The sequence below is a fragment of the Eumetopias jubatus genome, unplaced genomic scaffold (assembly GCF_037043125.1).
Source record: "Eumetopias jubatus isolate StellerSeaLion01/CBP00866 unplaced genomic scaffold, mEumJub1_p1.0 scaffold_4, whole genome shotgun sequence".
In the NCBI taxonomy this organism is placed as follows: domain Eukaryota; kingdom Metazoa; phylum Chordata; class Mammalia; order Carnivora; family Otariidae; genus Eumetopias; species Eumetopias jubatus.
In genome coordinates this window covers 97,941,563-97,968,756 of record NW_028274810.1, presented here as the reverse complement: position 1 = coordinate 97,968,756, position 27,194 = coordinate 97,941,563, and the positions used below count along the sequence as shown (strand labels likewise).

General features: G+C 42.0%; 1 protein-coding gene and 1 pseudogene across 3 annotated transcripts in view; both read left to right on the top strand.

Moving 5' to 3' along the window:
- VPS13D (vacuolar protein sorting 13 homolog D) overlaps positions 1 to 27,194 on the top strand; it is a 243,374-nt gene that overhangs the window by 121,798 nt on the left and 94,382 nt on the right. For all 3 annotated transcript variants that reach the window (XR_015768017.1, XM_028108376.2, XM_028108375.2), the window contains exons 53-61: positions 217 to 452; positions 3,513 to 3,621; positions 9,412 to 9,575; positions 10,472 to 10,580; positions 13,154 to 13,333; positions 15,061 to 15,177; positions 17,174 to 17,323; positions 25,458 to 25,607; positions 26,497 to 26,593. Coding sequence is in view for 2 of the 3 variants with exons in the window: in XM_028108376.2 (XP_027964177.2) it covers positions 217 to 452; positions 3,513 to 3,621; positions 9,412 to 9,575; positions 10,472 to 10,580; positions 13,154 to 13,333; positions 15,061 to 15,177; positions 17,174 to 17,323; positions 25,458 to 25,607; positions 26,497 to 26,593 (1,312 nt within the window). In the remaining variant the exon portion in view is untranslated. The remainder of the gene's footprint in view (positions 1 to 216; positions 453 to 3,512; positions 3,622 to 9,411; positions 9,576 to 10,471; positions 10,581 to 13,153; positions 13,334 to 15,060; positions 15,178 to 17,173; positions 17,324 to 25,457; positions 25,608 to 26,496; positions 26,594 to 27,194) is intronic.
- Positions 17,999 to 19,748, top strand: LOC148164564 (UPF0235 protein C15orf40 homolog pseudogene; annotated as a pseudogene).

Below are 27,194 nucleotides of genomic sequence, written 5' to 3'. Positions count from 1 at the left end.
GGCCCGTGTCCTTTAGCTGTTGGGCTTGGTGCAGTTGGGAAGATGATTAGAAAGGCATTTGAAGAGGCTAGAGGATTATGCTTATGATTGTGGTTTTGCTCTGTGTAGGATTCGCTTGGGCAGGATCTGGAACTTGAGCCTCGGGAGCACTGACTCACTTTCCAGTAATACCGCTCTGAACGGAAGTTCTCTTTATCCTCTCTGCCATTACCGTAGGTTCCAGTGGTCTTTACTCAGCACGGGGTAGCTGAACCCAGGCTCCGAACCGAAGTGAAGCCCATGACTTCATTGGATTACGCCTGGGATGAACCCACCCTGCCTCCTTTCATCACGCTGACCGTGAAGGGGGCAGGCTCCTCGGAGCTCAACTGCAACATGAATGATTTCCAGGATAACCGACAGCTTTATTATGAAAACTTCATTTACATTGCTGCTACGTATACATTCTCGGGGTAATTCTGGGTTAAACTACTGTTCTCATAAAGCAGAAGGCTCTAATTATTAACTGGTTTTAAATTTTAAGCAGTTCTCAAGAGGCCCAAAGGATGAAGGAAGATTCCTTCCATTCTTTAACAAATCCTAGGCTCAGGGTCTATCTTGAGAGGTCTTAGGCTAAACCCTTGTCCTCTGGCTAGATTAAATTTATCCGAAGAGGCAAGACTGTTCTTTTTCTTTAAAGATCTCCCCAATAATCCGTTCTAGCATTTAACAATCCTCCCATAAGGTATTATTCTCATATCCTCAGTTCCTCTTGTTTAAGGTGGTATTTTTTAGTATAATTTTTAAACTTCTTGCTATTTTTATCTCTTTCCTCATTTGAAACTGACTATCTTTATCATAATTATTCAAATCGTCATTCTGACTCCCCTCTCCCATTGAGAATACTGGTCATCACCGATAGCCAACCAGAGTAGCTCAACTTGACAGTAATTCGAGCCACCTGAGAATTATAACCTTCACTGTCCTCTGACTAGTTGTATTTAGGAAACTCAGGCGAGGAATAGCAAGTTTATTCCAACTCTGTTGTTAGATTGGTACATAGAGATTCAAAACATTGGGCTTTCAAAAACTAGTCATTCCACCAGCATGTAAATACAATTGATTGTTTCTGTGCCAGTTATGGGGCCAGTTTTTAAGTTTACCTGTGGGAAAAACGGGGAAAATAGCTAAATCTTTAGCACGACAAATATAACTCACTCGTTGTACAGGACATTTAAAGTCAGATCCCTTTCCAAAATGTTCTGAATAATTTTGCTTATGAATGATATTTTTGTATGTGCCTGAGGCTCACAAAATAATTTCTGGGTCTGGTGGTACCGCTCACCTACCTAGAGCCCAGATTTCACTAGTTATGAATTGAACGGGCATCTTGGCTTATAATAGCCATTCTTTTCCTTGTTTGTTACAGATCTCTTTGGAAATAATGGTGCTGGGTTGTTTATCTTGTTGTAATTAAGTCAGTCTGCCTGTTTCTTTTTAAAGATTATGGCACTTGCCAGAGTGACATGCTTAAGGTTTTAGTGCCTGAAAAACCAGTTCTTAATCTGTTGCTAATCATGTTTTTCTCTTTATGTTCTCATGTTAAATTCCAGTAGTTATTATGCTCTTTAACTGAAGAATCCTGATGGGTGATTATGAGTTTAATGGGTTGGGCAGATAGGGAGCAGATAAAACAAGACGTTCCTAAGAATCTTGGTGTGTAGAGAGATTGCACCATGTTTTGGTGTATTTTAGACACTATTTCTTTGCATTCTTGCAGAGAACAAATGCTGAGGAAGAGACTAGTTTTGTTTTTGTTGGCTTTTAGTTTCCGTTGAGGTGAAATGCACACAACATAAAATTAACCGCTTAAAAATGAACAGTTCAGTGACATTTAGTGCATTCGTGATGTTGTGCAGCCACCACCCCCATCTAGTTCCAGAACATTTTCATCAGTCCAAGAAGAAACGCCCAGCCCATTAAGCAGTTACTCCCCGTCACCCTCTTCTCCCCAGCCCCTGGCAACCAGCAGTCTGCTTTCTGTCCCTAAGGATTTACCTATTCCAGTTATTTCCCATAAATTGAATCACCAATACGTGACCCTTTGTATCTGGCTTCTTTCACTTAGCATAGTTTTCAAGGTTTGTCCACGCTGTAGCTTGTGTCAGAATCCCCTACCTGTCATGGCTGAGTAATATTCTGTTGTATGGGCGTACCACACCCTGTTGTCCATTCCTCTGTTGATGGGCACCAGTTGTGGTCTCCCAACTTTCGGCCACTGTGAAGGGTGCTGCTGTAACGTGCCTCTGCACTTGTTTGTTTAAGTACTCGTTTCCAGTTCCTTTGTGTGTACACCTAGGAGCGAAATTACTGGGTTCTGTGGTATTTCTATGTGTAACTTTTTGAGGAACTGCTGTCCTGTTCTCCGTGGCAGCTGAATCACTGTACGTTCCCACTAGCAATGTACAAGCGTTCTGTTTCTCCACGGCCCCCCAACACTTGCCATTTTACATTTTTTTGATTGTAGGCTACCTCCTGGGTGTATAGTAACTTCTGCCGGTGGTTTTGATTTGCATTTCCTTAATAACTCACGATGTTGAGCTTTTCATGTGCTTATGGGCCATTTGTGTATCTTTGGAGAAATGTCTATTCAAATCCTTTACTCATTTTAAAATTTATTTTTTCCATCTTATTGTTGAGTTTGAAGAGTTCCTTGTATAATATGGATAAAAATTCTGTATGAGCTATATGATTTGCAAATATCTTCTCTCCCATTTTGTGAATTGGCTTTTTACTTTGTTCTTGGTGTCCCTTGAAGGGCAGAAGGTTTTAATTTTGTTGAAATCGGATTTATGTGTTGTTTATTTTTGCCACTTGTACTTTTTTGGTCATGAAAACTTAATTTTTCACTCCGAATTTACCGGTCCCTTTTTGATGATAGAGATTAGTGGAAACAGGAGAATAATCTAAATAAAATCTTATGAAAATACCCCAAAGTGTAGCTAGGCTGCAACATTCCATAAAGCTTAGGATTCTTAAGCCATGGAGAAACACAAAACGATCGAGTTGGAAGAAGGTGATTATAAACCCTTTGTTTTCTTTTCATCCTAAAGGGACTTCTGATTTCTTGCCAAGCCTTGGGGATGCAGTGATGCTGATCTTCTGTCTGGCAAAGAGTAGAGCTAATTCTTGGACCCTTGGAATGTCTGGCTTAATTTGGGGGGGGCGGGGGGAAGCTCTAAAGTTATATAGTCATTCTTTTATGTCTGAATTTTAAGGCACTAAAATCATCAGCAGAGGGGAAATATCAGTATGTCTTCTGACAAGTGCATCTTTGAACTGTACAAGAAAACAGCCCAACCTTGATCTTTCCACAACTTTGAGTTAGACTTTTTCTTCTATGATTAAAAAAAAGTTTCCTCTTTACAGATGAGGTTTTAAGCATTTTAAGCATTTTCTTCTGAGTACTTGAGTACACATTTGAGTATATGTAGATACATGTATGTCTATCTGCATTATCATCTTAATTCTAGTTTACAGGAGGGGACGGGAAGGCCTGTGGCCTCCAGCAAGACCACTGCCTGTGCAGAGCTTGTCTTGGATGTCTCACCAAAGACACAAAGAGTCATTTTAAAGAAGAAGGTAAGAGAACCTAGCACTTAGAATTTAGAAGAGGAGGTGTTTAGTCCTGGAGGGGACTCTGGTCATCCAGTCCAGCCCCTCCTCATGCACAGGGAGGGCAATGGATGCAGGCTGGATGGCTGGCTCAGGGCGGGAACACCGAGGTGCAGGAGTGACTTGAAGAGGAGGGAGATTGCCGGGGCACCTGGGTGGCTCAGTCGTTAGGCGTCTGCCTTCGGCTCAGGTCATGATCCCAGCGTCCTGGGATCGAGCCCCGCATCGGGCTCCCTGCTTGGAGGGAGATTGCCAACTCTGATTATTTAAATCACATTTCCCTGAAGGCTGTGTTCCCAAAGGTTTTCCATAATGTAAATCACACAATCCAAAAATAACCCTGGTAAGTGAATGTGTCTTTACCACCCCATTGCCCTAATGCTGACAAAGGACACCTTTTATAACCAAAAGTGGTATCAATGTGTGTCAGTGATGTAGCTTCATTTGGATTTGAGTTTATGCAACTCCTCTCAAATTTTTAATTGGGGAAAGGGGCAGATTCAAATCATTTCAAATTTTGTACATCAAATGAAACCTTAAATGTGTTCTTAATTCACTTTTTATATTTGAACAGCTTTATTGAGGTATAATTCATACAGCACACAGGCCCCCAACTTACAGTGTACGATTTGGAGTTTGTAGTATACCCACAGATAGGCACAAGTGTCATCACACTCAATCCCAGAACATTTCATCACCTCTAGAAGAAACCCTGTTCCCCCAGCTCTTGCCCCATTTTCCTCTTACTCCCCAGCGCTCTTGCCCCATTTTCCTCTTACTCCCCAGCCCTAAGCAATCACTAACCTCACTTTCTGTCTCTCTGTACTTCTCTGTTCTAGACTTCCATATGAATGGTGTTTTCTGAGTGGCCTCTTGGCACTGAGCCTGATGTGTCCAAGGTTCACCCCTCTGTCACTCTATCAGTACTTCTGCATGTCTTCTTGTACATATTCAGTTCAAAGTCATATAATTCAGATTTGCTTACAGTGTTATCACACTCTTTTTGTGGAAGGCTATGCCTATGTGTGAGATGCATTTTGGAAATAAGATTCGGGAATGGTGATGACTAAAAGAGGCCATGAGGCATAGTAATTAAAAGTAAATGGGTCTGGAGGCTTTTACTGGGAATTCTGAAGAAGAAAAACTTTGAAAAGCAATAATCTAAAAATTAAAAGCAGCAGGTCCAACAGAAGTCAAGTGAATTGAAAAAAATGGCAGAGCCCTTGGAAATGATGTTGTCAGATGGCTTTCCAAGAATGTTCAAGTTGATGAGGATGTTAGCATGAATGGAGACAGGCTCAGGAGTAAAGGTGATTTGCCAGCTGGGATTCGAGCACCAGGTGTGATCAGCAAAACAGAAATGATAAATAACTGTAATTTCCAAGGGCTAGGTGACTGTGAAGCAGACAAAAACAGATTTTTTTTATGAAGTAGGAAAAACATTTTGAAAAAGATGTTATAATTTGTATAACATTTTTACTGCTGTTAATTTCCCTTGATGAGGATGAAAACTGGTACATAGGAGGGTAGATCTAAATGAGTTACGTTGACATCCCAAACTAGGCTATGTTCCAAGAATTAGCATTAGGAAAGGGTCCTCTGCTCTTCAACTGGAAACCAACAGTAGAAAGTCTGACATTTTGGGTTTTTGGTTGGTTGGTTGGTTTTTGTCCTTTTACTTTTTATTTTGAAAGAATCTCAAACTCAGAGAAAAACTGGCAGAAATTCTATAGAAGGGATGCTGTGATTTTGATTTGTCCTGTTACTGTTGATGTTAACTTTAGCACTTGATGAAGGTGGTGGTTGCCAACCTTCTGTACTGTAGAGCAAAGTTTTTCTCTTTCCCTTGTATTTAGTAAATACTTTGTGGACAGGTACTTTGAAACTGTGTAGATATCCTCATCTTCTTCAGATTTTCTGTGTATTATGTCTATGTATTGGCTTAGACTTCCATAATGAAACACTATAGACTGGATGACTGGAATAATGGGAATTCATTTCTCACAGTTCTGGAGGCTGGGAGGTCCAGGATCAGGGTGCTGGCCATTTGGTTCTCTGCTGAGGGTCCACTTCCTGGCTTGTAGACTTCCGCCTTCTCACTATGTCCTCAAATGGCAGAGTCTGAGGGTGGGGGGAGAAAGCAAGCTCGTTGGTGCCTGTCCTTGTAATGGCACTAATTACTAATTCCATCAGGAGAGTCCTACCCATATGCCCTGATCTAAACCTAATTATCACCCAAAGGTTCCATTTCCAAATACCATCAAAATTTCAGATTAGGTCTCTACCGTAAGAATTTTGGGCAGGGCTGTCAGTGTGGTCCATAGCTTCGTGTATGTCATCAGGATGGATTCTTCTTTTCTTCAGTGGGTTACCTGTTGCTGTCAGGATATATTTAATGCTTAATTCCCATATTCGGCCAGTGGGAGCTCTTTTATCTTCGGTGTCCTTTTGACATATACCCCTCATTCCTTGAACACGTCTGTACTTTCTAACAGCAGGTTATTCTGGGCTCATCTGTACTTTCCTTTCTGCATTTCTGGATTTGCCCCTTCTTCAGGGAGCCCCGATCCCTCCTAGCAGAGAGTGGAAGTTAGAAAGCTAAGATGCGTACACTAGGTGCACTTGTTGCTACTGTAGTGTCGTTTCCAGGCTCTCCCAGGAGATAGAGCCAGGGGTTTTCTGCGCACGGCATATGTGTACATACACACGAGTGCCCGCACCCACACTGTGATATATGTACATGTACATACAGAGTATACATGTGTATACACACACATATTCTATATAAGTATTTATATATTTTGCATATTTCTCTATCTCTGTATTTTAAGAACCAGCAGTTCACACTGATATTTCCAATTCCAGTCCAACATCACAAATTCATCCTAATTTTCTCCCTTCCCATGTTTGTAAGTCCCTTGTCCAGCACTAAGAACGTATTTACTAATTTGATCACTTCCTCTGAATGTAACCCATTTTCTGTCACCAGAGTTGCACCCAATCCCCTGTGTGAACACACGCTGGGACCTGGCTTGGACTCTGATCTCCACGTCCTAGACAGCAAGCACCCTTTTCAACCTCCAACCCTCACAGGAATGCTCTTCTCACCTCTCCCTGCCTCTGACGGCCCACACTAAGCTTCCAGCCTCCAGTCCCGTGGAGGACTGGACCATCACCTACCTTGGGCTTCAACACCACACTCTGGGCTGTCCACCCCCTCCCCCCACTGCCAACACTCACAGTCCCCATGGACTTCTGTCTTCCTCAGTGTCATCTCAAGGTTTTCAGGCTAAATTGTGAGGGAAGGAGGGTGGGAAGGGAAGTGGAAGGAGAATGGTACATCTCAGATTTTTTTTTTCATTTTATTATGTTATGTTAATCACCATACATTACATCATTAGTTTTTGATGTAGTGTTCCATGATTCATTGTTTGTGCATAACACCCAGTGCTCCATTCAGTACATGCCCTCTTTAATACCCATCACCAGGCTAACCCATACCCCCACCCCTCTCCCCTCTAGAACCCTCAGTTTGTTTCTCAGAGTCCATCGTCTCTCATGGTTCGTCTCCCCCTCCGATTCCCCCCCTTCATTTTACCCTTCCTGCTATCTTCTTATATATATATATATTTATGTATATATAAATATATATAATAAAAATAAATATAAGTAAATAAATAAAATAAAAAATATAAAATATAATGTATTATTTTTTCGGAGGTACAGGTCTGTGATTCAACAGTCTTGCACAATTCACAGCGCTCACCATAGCACATACCCTCCCCAGTGTCCATCAACAGCCACCCCATCCCTCCCAACCCCCACCACTCCAGCAACCCTCAGTTTGTTTCCTGAGATTGAGAATCCCTCCTATCAGTGAGGTCATATGATACATGTCTTTCTCTGATTGACTTATTTCAGATTTTTAGATGGAAATGTTGGTAGTTTCTAACTCTGATGAGTCTACACATAAGGGCAGACAGTAGAGGAATCCAGGTAGGAAAACTTGATTTCATCCGGCATCTGTGCTTTGACTCCCAATCTGGAACACCTGCAGGATAATTGAGTTGCTTTTCCACGTGGTTTGGGCACCGTGGATAGAGGTGCTTCTCTTACCGAGAACAGAGAAGTGAGCATGTGGGGGCCGCAGGTGTGCGGCTCGGTTTCCTCTCTCTTTACAGACGCAGGAGGCAGGAGCCCACGGGAGAAAGAGCATCGTATCTTTCTCGCTTTGCGTTTTGGTTTTGCCACTTAAAGATATACAGTATCTGGTATTTCACATTCCTCACGGAGCCTTATTTTCTTACTGATCTAACAGGTTTGTGAGACGGATCAACTAAGATGAAGTACCTAAAGTGCCGGGCGATAGTCATCATAACACAGTAAACATTTCGTGAGGCTACACCCTGTGCCAAGTGCCTTCTATTTGTTATGCTTACAACAAGAACCCTACAAGATAGCTTAATTTCCCCCTTTGACAGATCAGGAAACAGAGGCTCTGAGAGATTTAGTAACCTGTCCGAGGTCATTCAGCTAGTAATTGGTGCAGCTGCGTTTCAGATCTTGGCATTTGAGTCTGGCGCTCGTACGACTTCATTAGTTTTGACTCTGTTAGAATGTAATGTAGGAGCTGTCTTTCCAGACAGGGGCAGCATGGTCCCCAGTACTCAGTGTGCGCTACCCATACGTGTTTGTTGCTCTGGAGGAGCTCCTGGCTGGTGAGAGTGGATGTGATCCTGACAGGGCTAGCTGGAGTGTATGTTCACACAGAAAGCATTCTAGATGGTTAGGGGTTACTGCACTAGAATATCTGGACTGTGTTAGAAAGGCTGTGTGAGCAAAACAGTTAAGCGTGTTGTCTTTGAAATCAGGCTGTGGAGATGAAGTCCTCACTCCTCCACCCACTGGTTAGGTGACCATGGCAGAGTTTCTTCATCTCACTGAGCTGTGACCTCCTCACCTATAAGTAAAGATGGTAATAGGATATACGTTATTGGATTATTTTAAGGATTAAATGAGTTACCACATGTAAATCCCATGGATCAGTGACTGGCACATGGTAAATTCTCAATAAGTATTATTATTATCATTATTATTTTTACTTCTTGAAAATAATGGATTTCATAGACTTCCATGGATTGACCTGGAAGTCCAAGTGCTGTTTATAAAATATTCCGAAGAAGAAACTATATTTAGAATTAACAGTAGTCAACTTAGTATAACCTTTGAATTCAGTCAACTTTATATTTGAATACAGTTTATAAATTAGAAACCATCAATATAGTGTACTTCCATTATAAACACGGGAAGGGAGAAGACATCTGGTAAATTCTGGTTGTCTGCCAGTTAGGATTACCGGTGATCAAATATAAAGAATATCATATATACTTTATATAATTGGATCCCTCTCAAAGGTAGGGGCACCCGAGGGTCACCATCTGGGACAGCAGTTATCCTAGCAATGCAGCTAATGGAGATTGGACTGAACCTCGATTCACTAGTTTGCTCACAAAATACTAAGTATATGAAAACATACATTCCTAAAATATATATTATTTGTAATGTTTGGTTCAGGAGTTCAGCATATTTCATCCTGAGTGCAGCTCGGGACTGACAACAGTGGAAGTTAGAATTAAGCATGCATATAATGTGGAAAATGTCTTCGAGTGTAGTTTCCACTTGAGAACTTAGCCCTCGTGTGAAGCTCTTGACATCCTTACCTGAAGCTTGGCTCTGTCCATGTGTCTCTGCCCCCAGGAGCCCGGGAAGCGCTCCCAACTGTGGAGGATGACCGGCACAGGCATGTTGGCCCACGAGGGATCTTCAGTGCCTCACAACCCCAATAAGCCCTCTGCGGCCCGCTCCCCGGAGGGCTCCGCCATCTTGGATATCGCTGGTCTTGCTGCAGTAACTGACAACAGGTACTTTTCTAGGCAACTTTTGATGCACGCCCATTGCTTCCAAACTCCGTTTCAGTGGAGGTACACGCCAAAAAGTGAGTATGTAAATGAAGTAAGAATTTGTATTTTTAGATTTGTATTTTTCTTCAGTGAGAGACCCGTCACATTCCCAAATATGACTTTTGGGTCTTTATTTTATTTTTGTTAAGCTGTTGTTGAAATGCCCATGTAGGTCAAACAGTAAGAAGGGTATGTTATGAAAAAGTGAATTATCTCTTCCCACCAAACCTCTATCCTCCATTCTTCCCTAGAAATGAGCCGGTTTTTAAAAATCTTTTTAAGAATTCTTGTTAAATATTTCAAAAGCAGAAATAAATTATTGAGAGAATAATCAAATGTGTTTTTATGACCAAATCCTTGGGTTTGAATCCATTATCGGGGACAAAATAAGTTATTTGGTTTGTTTATGCCTTAGTTTCTTTATGAGGTCAGTGTGTTTGTTTTCAGTTGGTACCTTATTCACTTCCGTAAGTACTTTACATGACTTACAACTGAAAACCCAATATAAAATAGAAATAATTGGGAATTAAATAGGAAAAAAACCTCTAGAAAATATTTCTCAAACTGCATGACAGCTCGTCACTGTGGGAATGCAGGGACCTGATTGTCACATCTATTGTGAATCCTTAAAAGTACCGGTACTCCTTCGTGGCCCCTTGTTCATTGCTTTCCATTTTGTCTTATTCCTCTTTCCTCCTTAAGAGATACCTCGCTGCATGGGATGCAGGCTACCTGCCCTTTAGGTTTTAAGGGTGGAGGATATTGGAAGAAAGAAGAGCAAAACCACGATCCTGATAACTCTCTTCATGCCTAACATATTTGACTCCGACGACTCACTGCATTGTCCTGTCTTCCAGATTTGAGCCACTGATGCTGAGAAAGCCGGATCGCAGGCGAAGCACAACTCAGACGTGGAGTTTCCGGGAAGGAAAACTGACCTGTGGCCTGCACGGGTTGGTTGTCCAGGTCAGTAGTGTTTGACACCCTCAGTTGCAGCAAGCAGTGGTTGAACCTTCTTTGAAGCAAAGTCTCAATTAAGATAAATACACTGAAAGGGGGAGATGATTATAGAGATCATTACAGAGCAAGTACGCATTATTTCGTTAGAGTCAGGAAGGTCAAGGAACTTTGGTTGTACATCTGTGTATTTACAGGGAAGATATTCTTGAAGGTGATCTATGAGAAATGTATTGGGAATGGTTGCCCATAAGTAGTGGGATTTTTTTTTTTCTTGGCTTATCTGGATTATTTTTCTTTGGTTGTATAGATTACCTATGTGGGGTATCTGGGTGGCTCAGTTGGTTAAGCGTCTGTCTTCAGCTCAGGTCATGATCTCAGGGTCCTGGGATTGAGTCCCACAGTGGGCTCCCTGCTCAGCGGGGAGTCTGCTTCTCCCTCTCCCTCTGTCTTTCCCCACTTGTGCTCGCTCTCTCTCTCTCAAATAAATAAAATCTTTAAAAAAAAAAATCTTTAAAAAAATTACCTATGTAATTTTTAAAAGAAAGAAAGAAAAATGCCAGCTAAAAGCCCACCACTAAGTTAAGTGGATTAATTTTAGGCCTGTGGAATTAATCTAATATCTACAACAGTCTTCTGTGAAGTATTCTAGGCAATGGTAAGCAGTCATCATGGGCTCTGCATTCTCTAGATTCTGTTTATTTCTGCATTCTTAGTGGTGCCCAAATAAGCATTTAATTATTGTAGCAAATGTCAGAATGAAGATTGCTGGTCAGTTTCCTCTGTCCTCCACCAGTCTATCCCATGATAAATTGCCGGGGACGTCATAAGAAAACATGTGTTTAGAAAATGACCAGGAGTTTGGATTTTCTGCCCTTCTGGCTTCAGGCCAGAAATGAGACCAGGGTTATGGGATGAGGAGGTAGGAAGTTGTCACAGAGGTTTGGGCATATAGCTGAACATGTGTGATGTGGTGCAGTTTCTGCCTCAGCCCAGGGCTTTACCCAAAAGGTAAACAGGAGAGCATCAGGCCCTGGCTAGAGGACCCTTAGTGTGTTTGTTCCTGGTGGACACCAGGCTGTCCCTTCACAGTGGGAGGTTGTTCACCAGGGCAATGAGCAAAATTGGAAGGAGCCTCCGCCTGCTGCTTGGTGAGATTTATTTTCTTTATCTCTCCTGCCCTGAGCTTTTTCTGTCAAACACAAGCTGCTTACTTCTATGAAGCACACATCTGGAATGGATTTGTGATTTTCAATTAGCAATACAATTCAGGCTTCTGGAGGCAAGAGAGGGCACGTTGTAATTGTTGGGCCCCGGGTCTGACCTGGACTTCCCTTCCGGTTTGTTCCTAAAGCCCATGTAATTCGGATTCTCGTAGAGCAGCACCCCCACCCCCATCCTTTGCTGGTGTTTGTTGTTTCTTGAATCTTTTTTCATCATTCCTGTGGTTGTGAATGACCCCATAATAACAGCATTCAGCTGAGCAGGGTGTGCTTTGGTTAGGGAAATAAGCTTGTTTCGATCATATTATTCTAAATAAAGTAATTGAAGGCATTAAACATCTGACACTGCCCTGATAAGGTTGTGTACGCACTTTCTTTCCAAACTTATAACAATCGTAAAAAGCTTTCTCCGTGTTGAAATCTGTTCTGTAAACCCAGCTCAGAGTTGCCTTTTCATTACTCAGTATTTAAAAACAAAGGGGATCAAGACACGCTAGCCATTATCTTCTCTAGCCCTGTATCTGCTGTGTCCCATAGGCATGGTCCCATAGACTTCTGTTTTGTTTGGGGCAGAGAGCAAGAAGATACTTTCCTCCAAAGGTCTGAATAGCTGGCTCTCAGAGGACATTCACCGTTCCCTGTTTCATTTTAGAAGAGGCACCATCTTTTGAATATTTGAGCTGACAGTCCAACCGTAGGCCTGTTTGCGGAGGTTTTCAACTCTAGAATTTGCTTCTTACTAGAAAGCTGAGTGATAGTTATAATTGCTACATTTTCAGAATGTTTTAGATTTTTAAGCAAACCTGAATGAGAATACTCAGAAACAGGGTTTTGGTACTTTTTTTAAAGCTTATTTTAATGACTGGAAGTTATTACTAAACCAATATGCTCTATTCTTACTCAGAATTCCCTAAATTCATATAGCATAACTTTCCATCTTGCCCAGGTAATCCTCCTGGTTTTCACCTTCAGTAAAGCTGAAGAAATAGTAAATGCTTTGTTAAAAATTGATCATGGGGCACCTGGGTGGCTCAGATGGTTAAGCGTCTGCCTTTGGCTCAGGTCATGATCCCAGGGTCATGGGATCAAGCCCCACATCAGGCTCCGGGCTTAGCGAGGAGCCTGCTTCTCCCTCTGCCTCTCTCCCTGCTCATGCTTTCTCTCTCTGTACCTCTGTGTTTCAAATGAATAAAAAAAAAAAAAAAAAGTTTAAAAATAAATTTAAAAAATAAATAAATAAATAAAAATTGATCATGACGCTTCAAAAGAGAATTCAAATTTGATAACTTGTTTCAAATGACATGTTACATTGTCAAAGTCGAGGCCTTTCCCTTTTCTTACACATCTTTATTCTTTTAGGCCAAAGGAGGGCTTTCTGGTTTGTTTGATGGAGCTGAAGTTGTTCTTGGTCCTGATACTTCCATGGAGCTTCTGGGGCCAGTTCCACCTGAACAACAGTTTATCAACCAAAAACTGAGGCCTGGTTCTGGAATGTTATCCATCAGAGTCATCCCAGACGGACCAACTAGAGCACTCCAGGTGATGATTTATCATAAGAACTAAATGAATCTCACTGTACTTTCCCCCCACACATTGGTTAGTCATTCCACAAATATTTATTGAAAACATTTATGCTGGCTATGAGGATATGATGTCCTCGTTTATAAAATAGGGGTAGGACCTATTTCACAAAGTTGTTACATGAATTGAAGTATAAAAACATAAGATGATATTTAAAAAGTATAAGAATTAAAGAAGGCAATGCCAAGAATGGTACATATTATTATTATCGGTCATTATATATTATAATTGATATATTAACAACAAAGATACATGAGGTCCCTGGTCAGACAATGACAGTATTTTGTTTTCAAAGCAGGAGTGGAGGGTGTTCTGCAGAGTATACAGGAAGGATTCGTATTCCTAGACGTGGAGGCTTCCTAAGAGGAGTAATATTTAAGCTGAGATCTAAAGGTTGACTGAAAGGAGTTAGCCAAATCGAAAAGGGAAGGTGGAGGGGCTGTGCCCTAATAAGAAGAGTGTTCATTCAACAGTTATTTACTGAACACGTATTAGAGCCAAGCGCAGTTCTTGGTACTGAGCACGTACTACTGAACAAACAGACAAAACTCCCTGCAGTCTTGGAACTCACATCCTGGAGGGGTAAACAAACAATAAGCAAAAACATAATAAAGAAATAATATAGGATTTGGGAAGTTGATAAGTGAAGGCCTGGCAATAAAAGGGGAATGGTCCAATGGGCACAGAGAGTACGCTCCGAGATAATGCTGGAGACAGAAGCAGGGGCCAGATTATTAAAAGCCTGATACATGCTGCAAATTTTGTGGTTTTTCTCTGGCAATGAGGAGTCAGGGAATGACATGACCAGAAATTTATTTTAGATTGCTCATTTCTGTCTGCAATGTGGAGGATTGGAGTGGATGAAAACTGGAGATAGATCAGCTGAGGGCAACTGCAGTGATCTGGATGAGAAATTATGGCAGCCCAAACTAGAGTAAATAGCAGGGGTGTGGCAGGGGTGGGCCCAAAGAGGTTGGAGAGAAACAGGCAGAAATGGAAGCTTATTAAGACGTAGAGTCTGACCTATTTAGTGATTGAATGAAGATGAGGATGAGAGAGAGGAAGGAGTCAGGAATGGCTTTCAGGATTCTGATTTGGGCAACTATGAGGACAATAATCCATGTCACTAAGATATGAACACAGAGCAGACTTCTGGGAGACTTATATGGACTTATATGCTATCTACAGACTTTTGGACTTATATGCTATTTACGTGAAAATGTCTAGAAGTCAGTGTAAATATGGGTCTGGTGCTCAGAGGAGAGATCTGTGCTGGAGGTACACGTTTATCAGGTCATGGTGTAATTAGAGAGCTGAGGGAAAAAGGAAAGATGCTGGTGTGTAACAGTGAACTCTCCGAGATAGTATGTCATAATCCACAATACCTCTTCTAAAAGCACCCTTCTTTTAGCAAACTTGAATGCAGTGATCTTGAGGTTTGTATATTTTGACTTGACCAATAATTCTAGATCACCTGTAGATGCCTAGCCCCCCTCTATGGGGCTCTCGAGGTCTGTACCTTGGCTTTTGCCATGTAGACTTAAAACCAAGTTTACTTCATTATTACCCAAGTCTTACTTGGCAGCGCTTCTGAAACCATTAACTTCCATAGGACTATTGAGCATGGAATGGGTTTCACTGTGGAAGTATGAACCCTCTTAGTACAGTGTTTTATTTGACTTCAGATAACAGATTTCTCCCAACGGAAAAGTGACCGTTCATCATACGAAGTGGATGAACTTCCTGTTACTGAACAAGAGGTACAGAAATTAAAGAATCCAGACACAGAGCAGGAATTGGAAGTAAGTTTTAAGTATTGCAAATTCATTTCTTTATCATTAATTTTGTAGAATTTTGCGCTGTGGTTTTCTCAGTTTTAGACCTCTTTCTGCCCTCTGAATTCCAAATATAGCTGTTGCTTCCTGGTGTTTATGTCATCACAACATGAATGTGTGAATATGTTAATTAAATGACAGCTAAAGTTGAATCAGAATGTAATAATGATTGCAAAAGTAAGATGAAAATGAAGAAAACTAAACTATTTGAATTTATACAAGGTCAAGAATAAGCAAACTAGATTTTTTGAGGGGCCCCAGTTTTCTCTTGTCATCTTTCTTCTTCTTTCTCTTGTTTGGGCCTTGGAAAGTGAAAAGTTTGAAAAGGAACATGAGGTAAACGTGAAAATGTACACTGGGGCGCCTGGGTGGCTCAGTCCGTTAAGCGTCTGCCTTCAGCTCAGGTCACGATCCCAGGGTCCTGGGATCGAGCCCTGCATCAGGCTCCCTGCTCAGTGGAGAGCCTGCTTCTCCCTCTCCCTCTGCTCCCCACCTGCTTGTGCTTGCTCTCTCTGTCAAATAAATAAAATCTTAAAAAAAAAAAAAAGAAGATATATACTTATTGGATATTCAGTGATTTTTTTTATGCTTATTTTTTTTAATTTTATTTTTTATGTTAGTCACCATACAGTACATCATTAGTTTTTGATATAGTGATCCATGATTTATTGTTTTCGTATAGCACCCAGTGCTCCATGCAATATGTGCCCTCCTTAATATCCATCACCGGGCTTACCCATCCCTCCACACCCTCCCCTCTAAAACCCTCAGTTTATTTCTCGGAGTCCATAGTCTCTCATGGTTTGTCTCCCCCTCCAATTTCCCCCTCTTCATTTTTCCCTTTCTTCTCCTAATGTCCTCCATTCTATTCCTTATGTTCCACAAATAAGTGAAACCATATGATAATTTACTTTCTCTGCTTGACTTATTTCACTTAGCATAATCTCTTCCAGTCCCATCCATGTTGATGTAAAAGTTGGGTATTCATCCTTTCTGATGGCTGGGTAATATTCCATTGTATGTACGGACCACGTCTTCTTTATCCATTCGTCTGTTGAAGGGCATCTCGGCTCTTTCTACAATATGGCTGTTGTGGACATTGCTGCTATGAACATTGGGGTGCATATGGCCCTTCTTTTCACTAAATCTATGTCTTTGGGGTAAATACCCAGGAGTGCAATTGCTGGGTCATAGGGTAGCTCTGTATTTAATTTTTTGAGGCACCTCCACACTGTTTTCCAAAGTGGCTGTACCAACTTGCATTCCCACCAACAGTGTAAGAGGGTTCCCCTTTCTCCACAACCTCTCCAACATTTGTTGTTTCTTGCCCTGTCAATTTTTGCCATTCTAACTGGTGTAAGGTGGTATCTCAGTGTGGTTTTGATTTGAATTTCCCTGATGGCTAATGATGATGAACATTTTTTCATGTGTCTGTTAGCCATTTGTATGTCTTCTTTTGAGAAGTGTCTGTTCATGTCTTCTGCCCATTTTTTGACTTGATTGTTTTTTGGTTGTTGAGTTTGAAAAGTTCTTTATAGATCTTGGATATCAGCCCTTTGTAGTGTCATTTGCAAATATCTTCTCCTATTCCATTCAGTGATTTTAAAAAAATTAAGGACCTACGTGTAAAGCACCATGTCGGATATTACGGAAGTCCAGTGAATGGCTTACTAAAAGCTTGCATCCCAAATAGGGAGAAAGATTCTCAAACAATTATTTTCCTATAATGAAATGCAGAATGTCCTCAGTCTCTGGGAAGAGGTATTATCATATCATATCACTTTGGAGTTCTGGATGGAGTAGGCACTGTGCCCAGAGAGAAAGTCTCCTAGTGAGAGGCTGGAGTTGGGTTTTTACCTGCTCAGAGGTAAAGTAGAGGGATTTAAAGCCGTTTGTTTCCTTGCACTCTCCTGGCTACCTTGACCTCTGTTTTAAACTGTGTTGTATTTTGGTTTCCTTTCAGGTGCTTGTGAAGTTAGAAGGTGGAATTGGGTTGTCCTTAATTAATAAAGTCCCAGAAGAACTGGTCTTTGCAAGTCTTACAGGAATCAATGTGCATTATACGCAGTTGGCAACAAGTCATATGCTTGAGCTCAGCATACAGGATGTGCAGGTAATGGGGGTAGTTCAGAACTTGTTAAATCTCCTTATTTTCTTGCTGAGCACCCAACCAGATCCAGTGTTTGGTGTCCTAAGAACATTAATGCTTTGGCAGAGATATCTTTTATGGCCTTCAAAAGATTATTCTATGGAAATAATTGTTGCTGTCTATGTTTGTCTCACCAATTTTTCTATATAGTAGCCAGTTCATCAGTAACTTAGATAATTTAGTCCAAGTGGCATGGAGGAAAGTAGCCCATGGTTCACCATTTGCCCATAGGAAAAAATAACAGGAAATCATTTAACCATCGTTAGAGAAATTGGCGTTCGTTATAGGGAGAAAAAAATAAGGGAACTGGACTTGTACTTCTGGCCAAGATGTACTAACAGGGACCAGATTTACTCTCCTACCTGAAGCAGCCCCCAAGTCCAGATAAAATAAGGAGACAACAGGTTCAAGGCACTGTAAATCAGGCACTGAAAGACCGTAACCCTTGAGAGGTGGGAAACAAAAGAGCTAAGCCCTGCATTCACCTCAGCTTACTGCCTTGAGAAAGCTTCCAGGCCATGGCACTTGGAGGGGAGACTAAGACAGAGCCCAGCAGAGTGAATGAGTTGAACAGACCGGGCGGAGAGTCTGGGGACGAAGGCATCTAGAGTTTCACAGGGCAGCATACCTGGGAGGAGCATGCTACACAGAAAGAAGACTCAGGAGATCTACAGAGGGGCATTCAGCAGAGGACAGATCAGTGATGCATGTAAGGAAACTACCATCTGAACCATCCAAAAGGATCTCACAGGGACAGTATCTGCTGCTCACCCAGGGCTGGGAATGGGATTTGTTCCCCCAGCCAGACTAAAAACACTAATAACATATGTGACATTAGGAAGAGTCCTCCAGAAAGTCTTGCCTTCGTGGTGAACTGTAATTAGCCCTCGGCTGAGCACTGTTCCAGACCTACCTAACAAATCATAAAAGGAAAGTCTGAAAGGATCGATCTGTTTCCAAGTAATTTAACTGTATCCCCGAACAAAGCTCAAGATTTAATGGTATACAAAAATACCCAGCACCCAACAAAGTAAAATTCACAATATCTGGCATCCTGTCAAAAATTACCAGGTGTGCAAAGGGGCAGGAAAACACAATCTATAATGAGAATAATCAGTCGAACGGACCCAGAGCTAACACAGATGTTAGGATTTTCAGAAAGGACATTAAAACTGTTATTATAACTGCATTGTACATGTTCAAAAAAGTTAAGTAGAGACATAGAAGATGTGAGAAACTCAAACTTCTAGAGATTAAAATGAAATGAAAAACACACTGCATTCAATTAATAGCAGATGACACAGTACAAAAAAAAGATTAGTGAACCTGAAGACATAGCAGTGAAAACTGTCCAAATTGAAATGCCCAGAAGAAAATAATCCATAAAAAGAAAACAGCATCAGTGACCTATGGGACACCCTCAAGCAACCTAACACATGGATGATTGGAGTCCCCGAAGGCCAAGAGTAAGAGGGAGGCATATAGAAAATATTTGAAGACATCTTGGCCATACATTTTCCTAATTTAATGAAAACTTAAACTCACAGATAGAAGCTCAAGCATGAACAGAGACACGTGCATGTGTGAGTGCACACACATTAAGGAAACTACCACCAAGGTACATCCTAATTAAATTACTCAAAAGCAGTGATGAGTCATCCAGGTTAAGCAAGACCTGTCACATGCCAGGAGCAAAAGTGAGAATGAGAGCTGACTTCTCATTGGGAATGATGCGAGTGAGAAAATAGTAATGTCTTTAAAGTACTGGAAGGAGGAATAACTGTCAGCCTAGAATTCTATGCCCAGCGAATATATCTCTCAAAAACAAGAGTGGATCACCTCCGCCTGGTTCCTGGCAGGGATGCTGTGCTGAGCCATGGGCTGAGGCAGCTCGTGTCTGGACGTGGGGCTGGAGCCTCTGCCCAGCCCCTTTTAGGCACTGAGATGCCCAAGAAGGCTGGTGTGACGAACAAGGGTACGAACCAGAGCAAGGAGCCAGAGAGAACACTTCCTCCCTTAGGTCCTGTGGCGCTTGATCCTAAAGGTTGTGTCACCATAGCCATCCATGCCAAACCTGGGTCCAAACAAAATGCTATAACTCATGTGACAGTGGAATTATGAGCATGGCCATCGCAGTCTCCCCTACCCCCAACCCCTGTCAGAAGGAGAGGCTAATGTCCAGCTCTGTTGGTACCTTTCCAAGGTCTTGGAGCTCAGGAAGAGTGACGTGGTTTTGGATAAGGGTGGTAAATCTCATGAAGAAATAGTGACGCTTTTGGCCTCCACAACTGCAGAAGAGATCTTGGAGAAATTAAAGCAGCAAGTCGAAAACAAAATAAAGGCAAGTTATGAGAAATACATCCTTGAGAAGCCTTTTAACTGCTATTAATGAAGAGGCTGTTAAATAGGGAAATATATTTCAGTGCATGGAAGAACTTGGAAAAAAATAAATTTAAGAACAGGACTCAGAAAGGAAGTAGGGATTTTAAAAGTAGTCTACATTGAGGAGGGTATGTGCTATGGTGAGCGCTGTGAATTGTGCAAGACTGTTGAATCACAGATCTGTACTTCTGAAACAAATAATGTAATATAGGTTAAGAAAAAAAGAAGAAGAAGAAGATAGCAGGAGGGGAAAAATGAAGGGGAGTAAATCGGAGGGGGAGACGAACCACGAGAGACGATGGACTCTGAAAAACAAACGGAGGGTTCTAGAGGGGAGAGGGGTGGGGGGATGGGTTAGCCTGGTGATGGGTATTAAAGAGGGCACGTTCTGCGTGGAGCACTGGGTGTTATGCACAAACAATGAATCATGGAACACTACATCAAGAACTAATGATGTAATGTATGGTGATTAACATAACAATAAAACAATGGGAAAAAAAAGAAAAATAAAGTAGTCTACGTTCAATATAGGTTCTAACATCCCTAACCCAAACAGCTTGGAATATGTTAGTCCGATTTCATCACATTTACAAAATAACAGAACTGGAAGAGATCTTCAAGATGACCTCAGTCATCCCCTTTGATCCTGTGACAGGGCTTCTGCTATCCAGGAGTTGAGAGACTTATTCAGGATCACACCGTGCAGGATGGCAGCTGGAACCCAGATCCCTTGATTCCTGTTTGGATGCATCTTATCCTGATTGTAAAGGAAGAGATTTCCACAGACTTCTAGGGTTCTGGGGATTGCCTTCTCTAGAGTTTCTAAGTGACAGAAGAAAACCTGTCATACTGCTTTATGGTCTTACTTTATATTTTAAAAGGCTTATCTAAATAAAAAACGCCTTTTGTGTCTTTTTAAAACTCTATGGAGCATTTTGTGAAAAAGAAAATAAGAGTAATCAGGACTTGTATTTCAATGTTAATTATTTTGGGGAAGTCACTGAATTTTCGTCCTCCTTGGATGGTAACTGCCGTCCTCAAATCTGTACTTTTTATGAATCTCCGAAGATCCTTAGAAGAAGAGGGCCTGGAAGCTACTTCCAGTATTTTTAAAAACCTATCAGAAATCATATCTACATTAAAGCTTCAAAAGCTAATAAAAAAAGTGAAATAAAAATTTTTTAGGCATACAAAATCTAGAAGAACTCATTATCAGCAGATTCACGCTTAAAAAATGTTAAATAACATCATTCAGGCAGAAGGAAATGGTAGCAGATGGAAATCTGGGTCTACACAAAGGAATGAGGAGCACCTGAAATGATAAATACACAAGTAATTAATATAAGATTATTTTCTAATTATTTAGATCTCTTTAAGAGAGAATCAACTACTTAAACAAAACTAATAGCACTGCATTTCAGGGTCTATAATATGTTAGAGTAAAGTGAATGACAATTATAGCATAAAGTTTGGAGAAGAGAAATGGAAGTATGTTAACTATTGAAGTAGTATGCTGTCATTTGAACGTACACTGGTAAGTTAAAGATGAATACTATAAGCCTAAAGCAACAAAGGGCTACAACTAATAATCCAACAAAAGAGAGAAGATGGATAACCCAAGGCAAAGCAGAAAAAGCAGAAAACATGGGAAAGAACAGATGAGACAAATAGAAAACAAATAGCAAGATGGTAGACTCATTCAAACTGAACCGTAGCAATTAAATAAACGTGAATGCTATAAACACCTCCAGTTGAAAGGCAGAGATGATGAGATTGGATTAAAAAGCAAGATCCAATTATATGCTGCCTCAAAGGAACACATTAAATATAAAGACACAGCAGGTTAAAAAGAAAAGAGTGGAAAAAGATATACTGAGCTAGAACTAGTCTTAAGAAAGTGGGAACGGCTAGATGCCTGTCAGAATCTATTACAAAGCTAGCATATTATCATTATAAGCATAAAATATCATTCTATTTATTTGACAGAGACACAGTGAGAGGGAACACAAGAGGGGGAGTGAGAGAGGGAGAAGCAGGCTTCCCAACCAGCAGGGAGCCCGATGCGGGGCTTCATCCCAGGGCCCCGGGATCATGACCTGAGCCGAAGGCAGACGCTTAACGACTGAGCCCCCCAGGCGCCCCAAGGTAATTTCCTAATGATAAAAGGGACAGTTTATGAGGAGGACATAACGATCCCAACTATTCAAATACCTGCTCATAGGGCTTTGAAATATAGGAAGCAAAAACTGATAGCACTGAAAGAAGAAATGGACAAGTACACAATTATAGTAGATTTCATTACCCTTTCTGAATAATTGCTAGAATTATCAAATAAGAGCAACTCATCAGAGGCATGCTAGACTTGAACAGCATTACCAACCAAGTAGCCTAATTGACATTGATCCAGCAGCCCACCCCGCAACAGCAGAAATAACACGTTCTTCTCAGGTGTACAGGAAACATTTCCAAGAGACACCACATTCCGGACCATAAAACAATTCCCAAGTGCAAAAGGATTCAAGTGACACACAGTCTATTCTCTGATCACAAGGGAATCAAAGTGGAAATAACAGAAAGATAGTTGGAAAAATCCTCAAACTGATTGGAAACTAAAAAACACACTTCTGAATAGCCCAGAGATCAGAGAAGAAATACAAATAGAAATTAGAAGATATTTTGATCTGAATGAAGATGAGAACACAACATGTCAAAATTGGTGGAACACCACTGACGCTCTACTGAAGGGAGATTTATAGCACTATTAGAGGAGGAGAAAGGTCTGGAAACCGTGAACTCAGGTGTCCTCTTAAGAAACTAAACAACAACAAATTAAGCCCAAAATCAGCAGAAGAAAGGAAATAGTAAGAATCCCAATGGAAATCGATGAAGTAGAAACTAGCAACCACAGTAAAATAAATAAAATAAATAAATAAATAAATAAAATAAATAAGGTCAAAAGCTGGTTCTTTGAGAAGATCAGTAAAACTAGCAAACTTCTAAGGAGTCTGATCAGGAGGAAAAAAAAAAGAAGACACAAATTACTAATACCAAGAAAGGGAGAGGTGCCAGACAAGCCCAAAACTTGATAGTTCTCTGGAGATGGAGCTTTGGGGGGAGCTGTAAGCTTGTCTCAGCCCCCCACTGGCTGCCTGGATGTGGGGCTGTCGGTTTCCGAGACCACCAAGGACCTGGGGAGGGCGGGTGGGGAAGGATCCGTGGGAACGCCACAGAGCTGGCTGTTCTTGCTGAGTTTGAGCTAACTTTCTCCAATAAATGATCCCTGGATTGTTGCAAGCCTTTGGTTAACTGTCGGAGTTTTGAAAAGGTTGATTTTGACAGTTTCCGCTCGAGTTTTGTCTTCACGCTGTCAAGACAGCTGTTCTCTTTGTAGCATCATGCTTGCAGCCCTTCTCTCCAGCCTCCCCGAGGATTACCGTGTCCAGGAAATCAGTTCCTGGTAAACATTTCCAGAAGAAGGATCCAAAGACCTAGACCTTGGTTCTTTCCCCAGGTGGGCAGCCTGTGTTCCTCCTGCCGGTGTGCAGTGCGTGCCCATGACCGAGTGTCCTTCTGCTCCCGCTCACACCATGCACTTCCATCCACTTGAAACCCCCTTTCAGAAAAATGTTTTTATCCTATATCGCAGAGAGACAATAGTTCAGGCTAATCACATCCCATTTGTTTGAGGACAGTTAAAAAGTTAGTATCTTGTACTTCTATTTGTTTGTCTCTTTTTACCTTACAGAGAAGATCCAAGGAGCCATTTGTGCTTCATGAATTTCATTAATTTTTTAATCAAAAAAATTTTTTTACAATAATACCTCTTTAATGTGTGCTATAAATCATAGAAAATAAACAGGTTTGAGAGTTGACTATGATTACAACGCTGGGAGAAAGAATGTTTAAAAATAGAAAATATGGTCCGCATCCTTAGGGAGCATCTAATCTAATCGGGAGAATAATACTAGAATTTGTACCTCTTTTGCATCTTGTATCAAGTTTGGGGAAAGAATAAAGGAGAGGTCAGAGTAAGGTGAGAACTTCTGTGTTTTCTCTGTTTGATGTGACAGGTGATTCATTCACTCAGTAAATTCCTAGAGCATCAACGGTGTGCCGGGCATGGCACTAGGCTCTGGAGAAACAGCCATGACTCAGAAGATGAGTTCTGCTCCGTTTGGGCTAACAGCCTAGGGGAGAAATCAGCCAATAGGGGAGCAAGCAAGTGAGGAAAATGATTAGCACCTGTGGGAATTGCTCTAAAGAATACAGAAGGATGGTGCTACTTCTGAGATGAAGTGGCCTGGGAAGATCTTCCTGAGGAAGGGAGAGCTAACCTTGGAGGAAGGGAATGAGCGAGCCATGGAAAAGGCTAGTAGGGTAAAACGCGTCCCCTCAGAATCCAGAGACTCTGAGAGAGGAGAGTTGCCCCCTTTGGAGAAATAAGCGGCAGGCTTGTGTGGGGGGGTTGGAGCGAACCCGGAGGGGAGGGCTGTGTGGTGCAGGCCGTGGAGGCTATGGCGAGAAGTTTGGTTTCATCCCAAGAGAAAGGGAAGCCCCTGACAGGTGTAAAGGAAGGAGGGACATGACTTGATCTGTATTTTTGAAAGATCACTTTGGCTGCTGTGCAGGGAGCACACGGTAGGGGCAAGGGTGGAAGTAGGAAAAAGGGCTCACAGTCTCTCGCCCTTATCTCTGCAACTTGACATCTGACAGGTTACCCAAATGTCTGTGCGGCAGTCCGCATGATACGGTGGAAGGGTCACAGGATTTGGTGTCAGAAATGCCTGCATTTGAATCCCTACTCTTCTGCCCTCACCAGCTGTGTGAATGTGGGCAAGTGATCTAACTTCTCTAAGCTTCTGTTTACTTGTTTGTAAATGGAGAGGAGGAATCTTAGCCTTTACGGTTGTAGTATGGGATATGTGAGGTGATGTGTGGAAAGTACACGAATGTTCTCTTTTCTCGTCCTGATACGGAGCTTTGATGGAAAACAAAGTGGAGGTGGCTGCTTCCTGCAGGGAGCCTTCTGACACCTGTAAACATAGTGGGGTGTAGAATGCATGCTCAGTTCCGGTGCTGATTGGTGTGGGTGAAGAGAGCAGTCCCTAAGGCCACTGACATCATTGTTTTCATTCCTAGCACGGACTCCACTTCAGGAAAGGCCACTGTTTCCATTTGGTAGCCAGTTGAGCTTCTGATTCCCTAGTTTTCATGGTCTAGTATCTGTTCACTTCATTCATAACGGTTAGGAGCGCTGGGCTTGGGGTCAGACAGACCTGGAGTCAAGTTCTAGTTCTGTGATGGACCAGCTGTGCCTTAGGCAAGGGCCTCTCTCCTCAGCTTCTTGGTCTGTGCCATGGGGACAGGGATCATCCTCAGGAGGTTGTGGTAAGGACTACAGCGGAGCCCTGACTTTTTAGTAACTCTGACCTCACAGGTATCCTGTGACTCACGTCATGCATATGAGGAGACTAGCTTGGTGCTTGGCATGTAGTACTCACCACATAAAGGAGAGTTTCTGCTGTCATTCCTACTATAGTTATTGCTGGTCTGCAGTGAGGATGTATTTTTCCAGCTGCTGTTGAGACAGAGTAAAATGGCAGGGGTACTTTCTGAGGGTCCTACCTATGATGAGACCCCACTCAGTGATAAAAGAGAGCTGAGAACTGAGCCGTTGTCTGTTCTTGTTTTGTTTTGCTGCTTTTTCCTGTGCCAGGTGGACAATCAGCTCATTGGTACCACGCAGCCCTTCATGCTCTATGTGACTCCCCTGAGCAATGAGAATGAGGTCATCGAGACAGGCCCAGCCGTGCAGGTGAATGCGGTGAAGTTCCCCAGTAAGAGCGCGCTGACCAACATCTACAAGGTAGGCTGCTGGGAGAGGCTGGTGGGCTTGGCATTGGTGGCAGGAGGCCTCTTTGTTCTCTCACAGCCGAGGCTCTGAGTAGCAGTGCAGGGTGTGCAGCTGGAAGTCGTCCTGTGCAGTTAAGGCACTATGACTGACTCCATGGTGTAGGAGGGGGATTTACAGCAACTCCTCCTAGCACCTTGTATTCTCAGCTATGTCTTTGACAGCGCATGATGGTGTGGGGGACCAGAATCTGTAGTCATCAGAGTAAAGTCTCTGTGGGAAAGCATAGCATCTTCCAGGTTGATCAGGACCAGGCGTGATCCAGATGTGTGTTTAAAATAGAATAATTGGAGAGTGGTAGGAGGGGTCTGACCTTGGGACAGATGTCCTCCTGTGTAAGCTGTCACACTGTTAGTGAAAGCATGTCATTCAGAAGTGATGAACTTCTACCCTGGAGAAGTTTCCACGTATAAGCAAGCTGAGAAAGCAGCAAATTCTGGAAAAGTGGGAGCTAAGAGGTTGCTTCCCATATTTCTGGCCTTTGTCACCATTACCAGTGGGGGCCAAGCCTGTATGTGGCCCTCAGATCCTGTAGCTCCTTAAACTAGCTGCTGTCCATGTGAACTCAGCACCATAACGCTGTCCACCACAGCGTATCTGCAAGGAGACACAGATGCCCCAGGAACCAAACAATAGGGTGGTGAATTGTGTATTAAACCTCTTCTGGAATTTTTGGCTAATTGTAACAATGTAGAGAGAGATGAGCCAGAAAGCATTTGGCAGTGTTGTTACAAAATCACATGAGTAAAGAAACTGTGCCACGTCATTTTGGGGCCTTCTTAATGGCCCAGATGAGAGTTCCTTCTGGTGTTTACACTATTAATCAGAATTTCTCTATCTCTAGCATCTGATGATCACGGCTCAGAGATTCACAGTGCAAATTGAGGAGAAACTGCTCCTCAAGCTGCTGAGTTTTTTTGGCTACGATCAAGCAGAATCAGGTACTGTTGAATATTCTAGATTTGTGTTTGGGAATTGACCCAAGAATGGCATTTTCTAGTCTGCTTGAGAAAATAGGTAGCCTCTGGGTGCCCGACAAGCTCCCTTTACACCTCACAGCCCGAGCCCAGAAGCTGAGGCTTGTCTCTCAGTGGCTTTTTTCCAAGTACAGCCTGTTTGGGGGGGTGGGGGTTGACGTGGGCATGAAGGAAGCTTCTTAGAGGTATCCTGGGGTATCTGGGGTTAAGCCTTTGGGAAGGCACACTTTTCCTCTTTGTTGTGCATTTTTTGACTCATCTGCTTGAGGATAACAGAAATGATGTTCGTCATTTAGCAAACCATTTTGTTTCCTAACCTTTGTTTAGTAAACAGTCTCGGAGCCAAGAATCAGAAATCCAGCAGTTCCTTTGGTTTAGTTGAGGGGGAAAAAATTTGATTAGCCTTAGTTAACTTCTTAACTTTTTACATCCATGCCCTTATGCCTTAATATCATTAGCAAGTTTTCTAGTTACTTGACTCTTCTTGGAGAAGGGAGTGAGAGAAGCTATTGGAAACCCTACGTGTTCTAGCAGTCACTACAGAAATCATGTAGCTTTTGTCTCT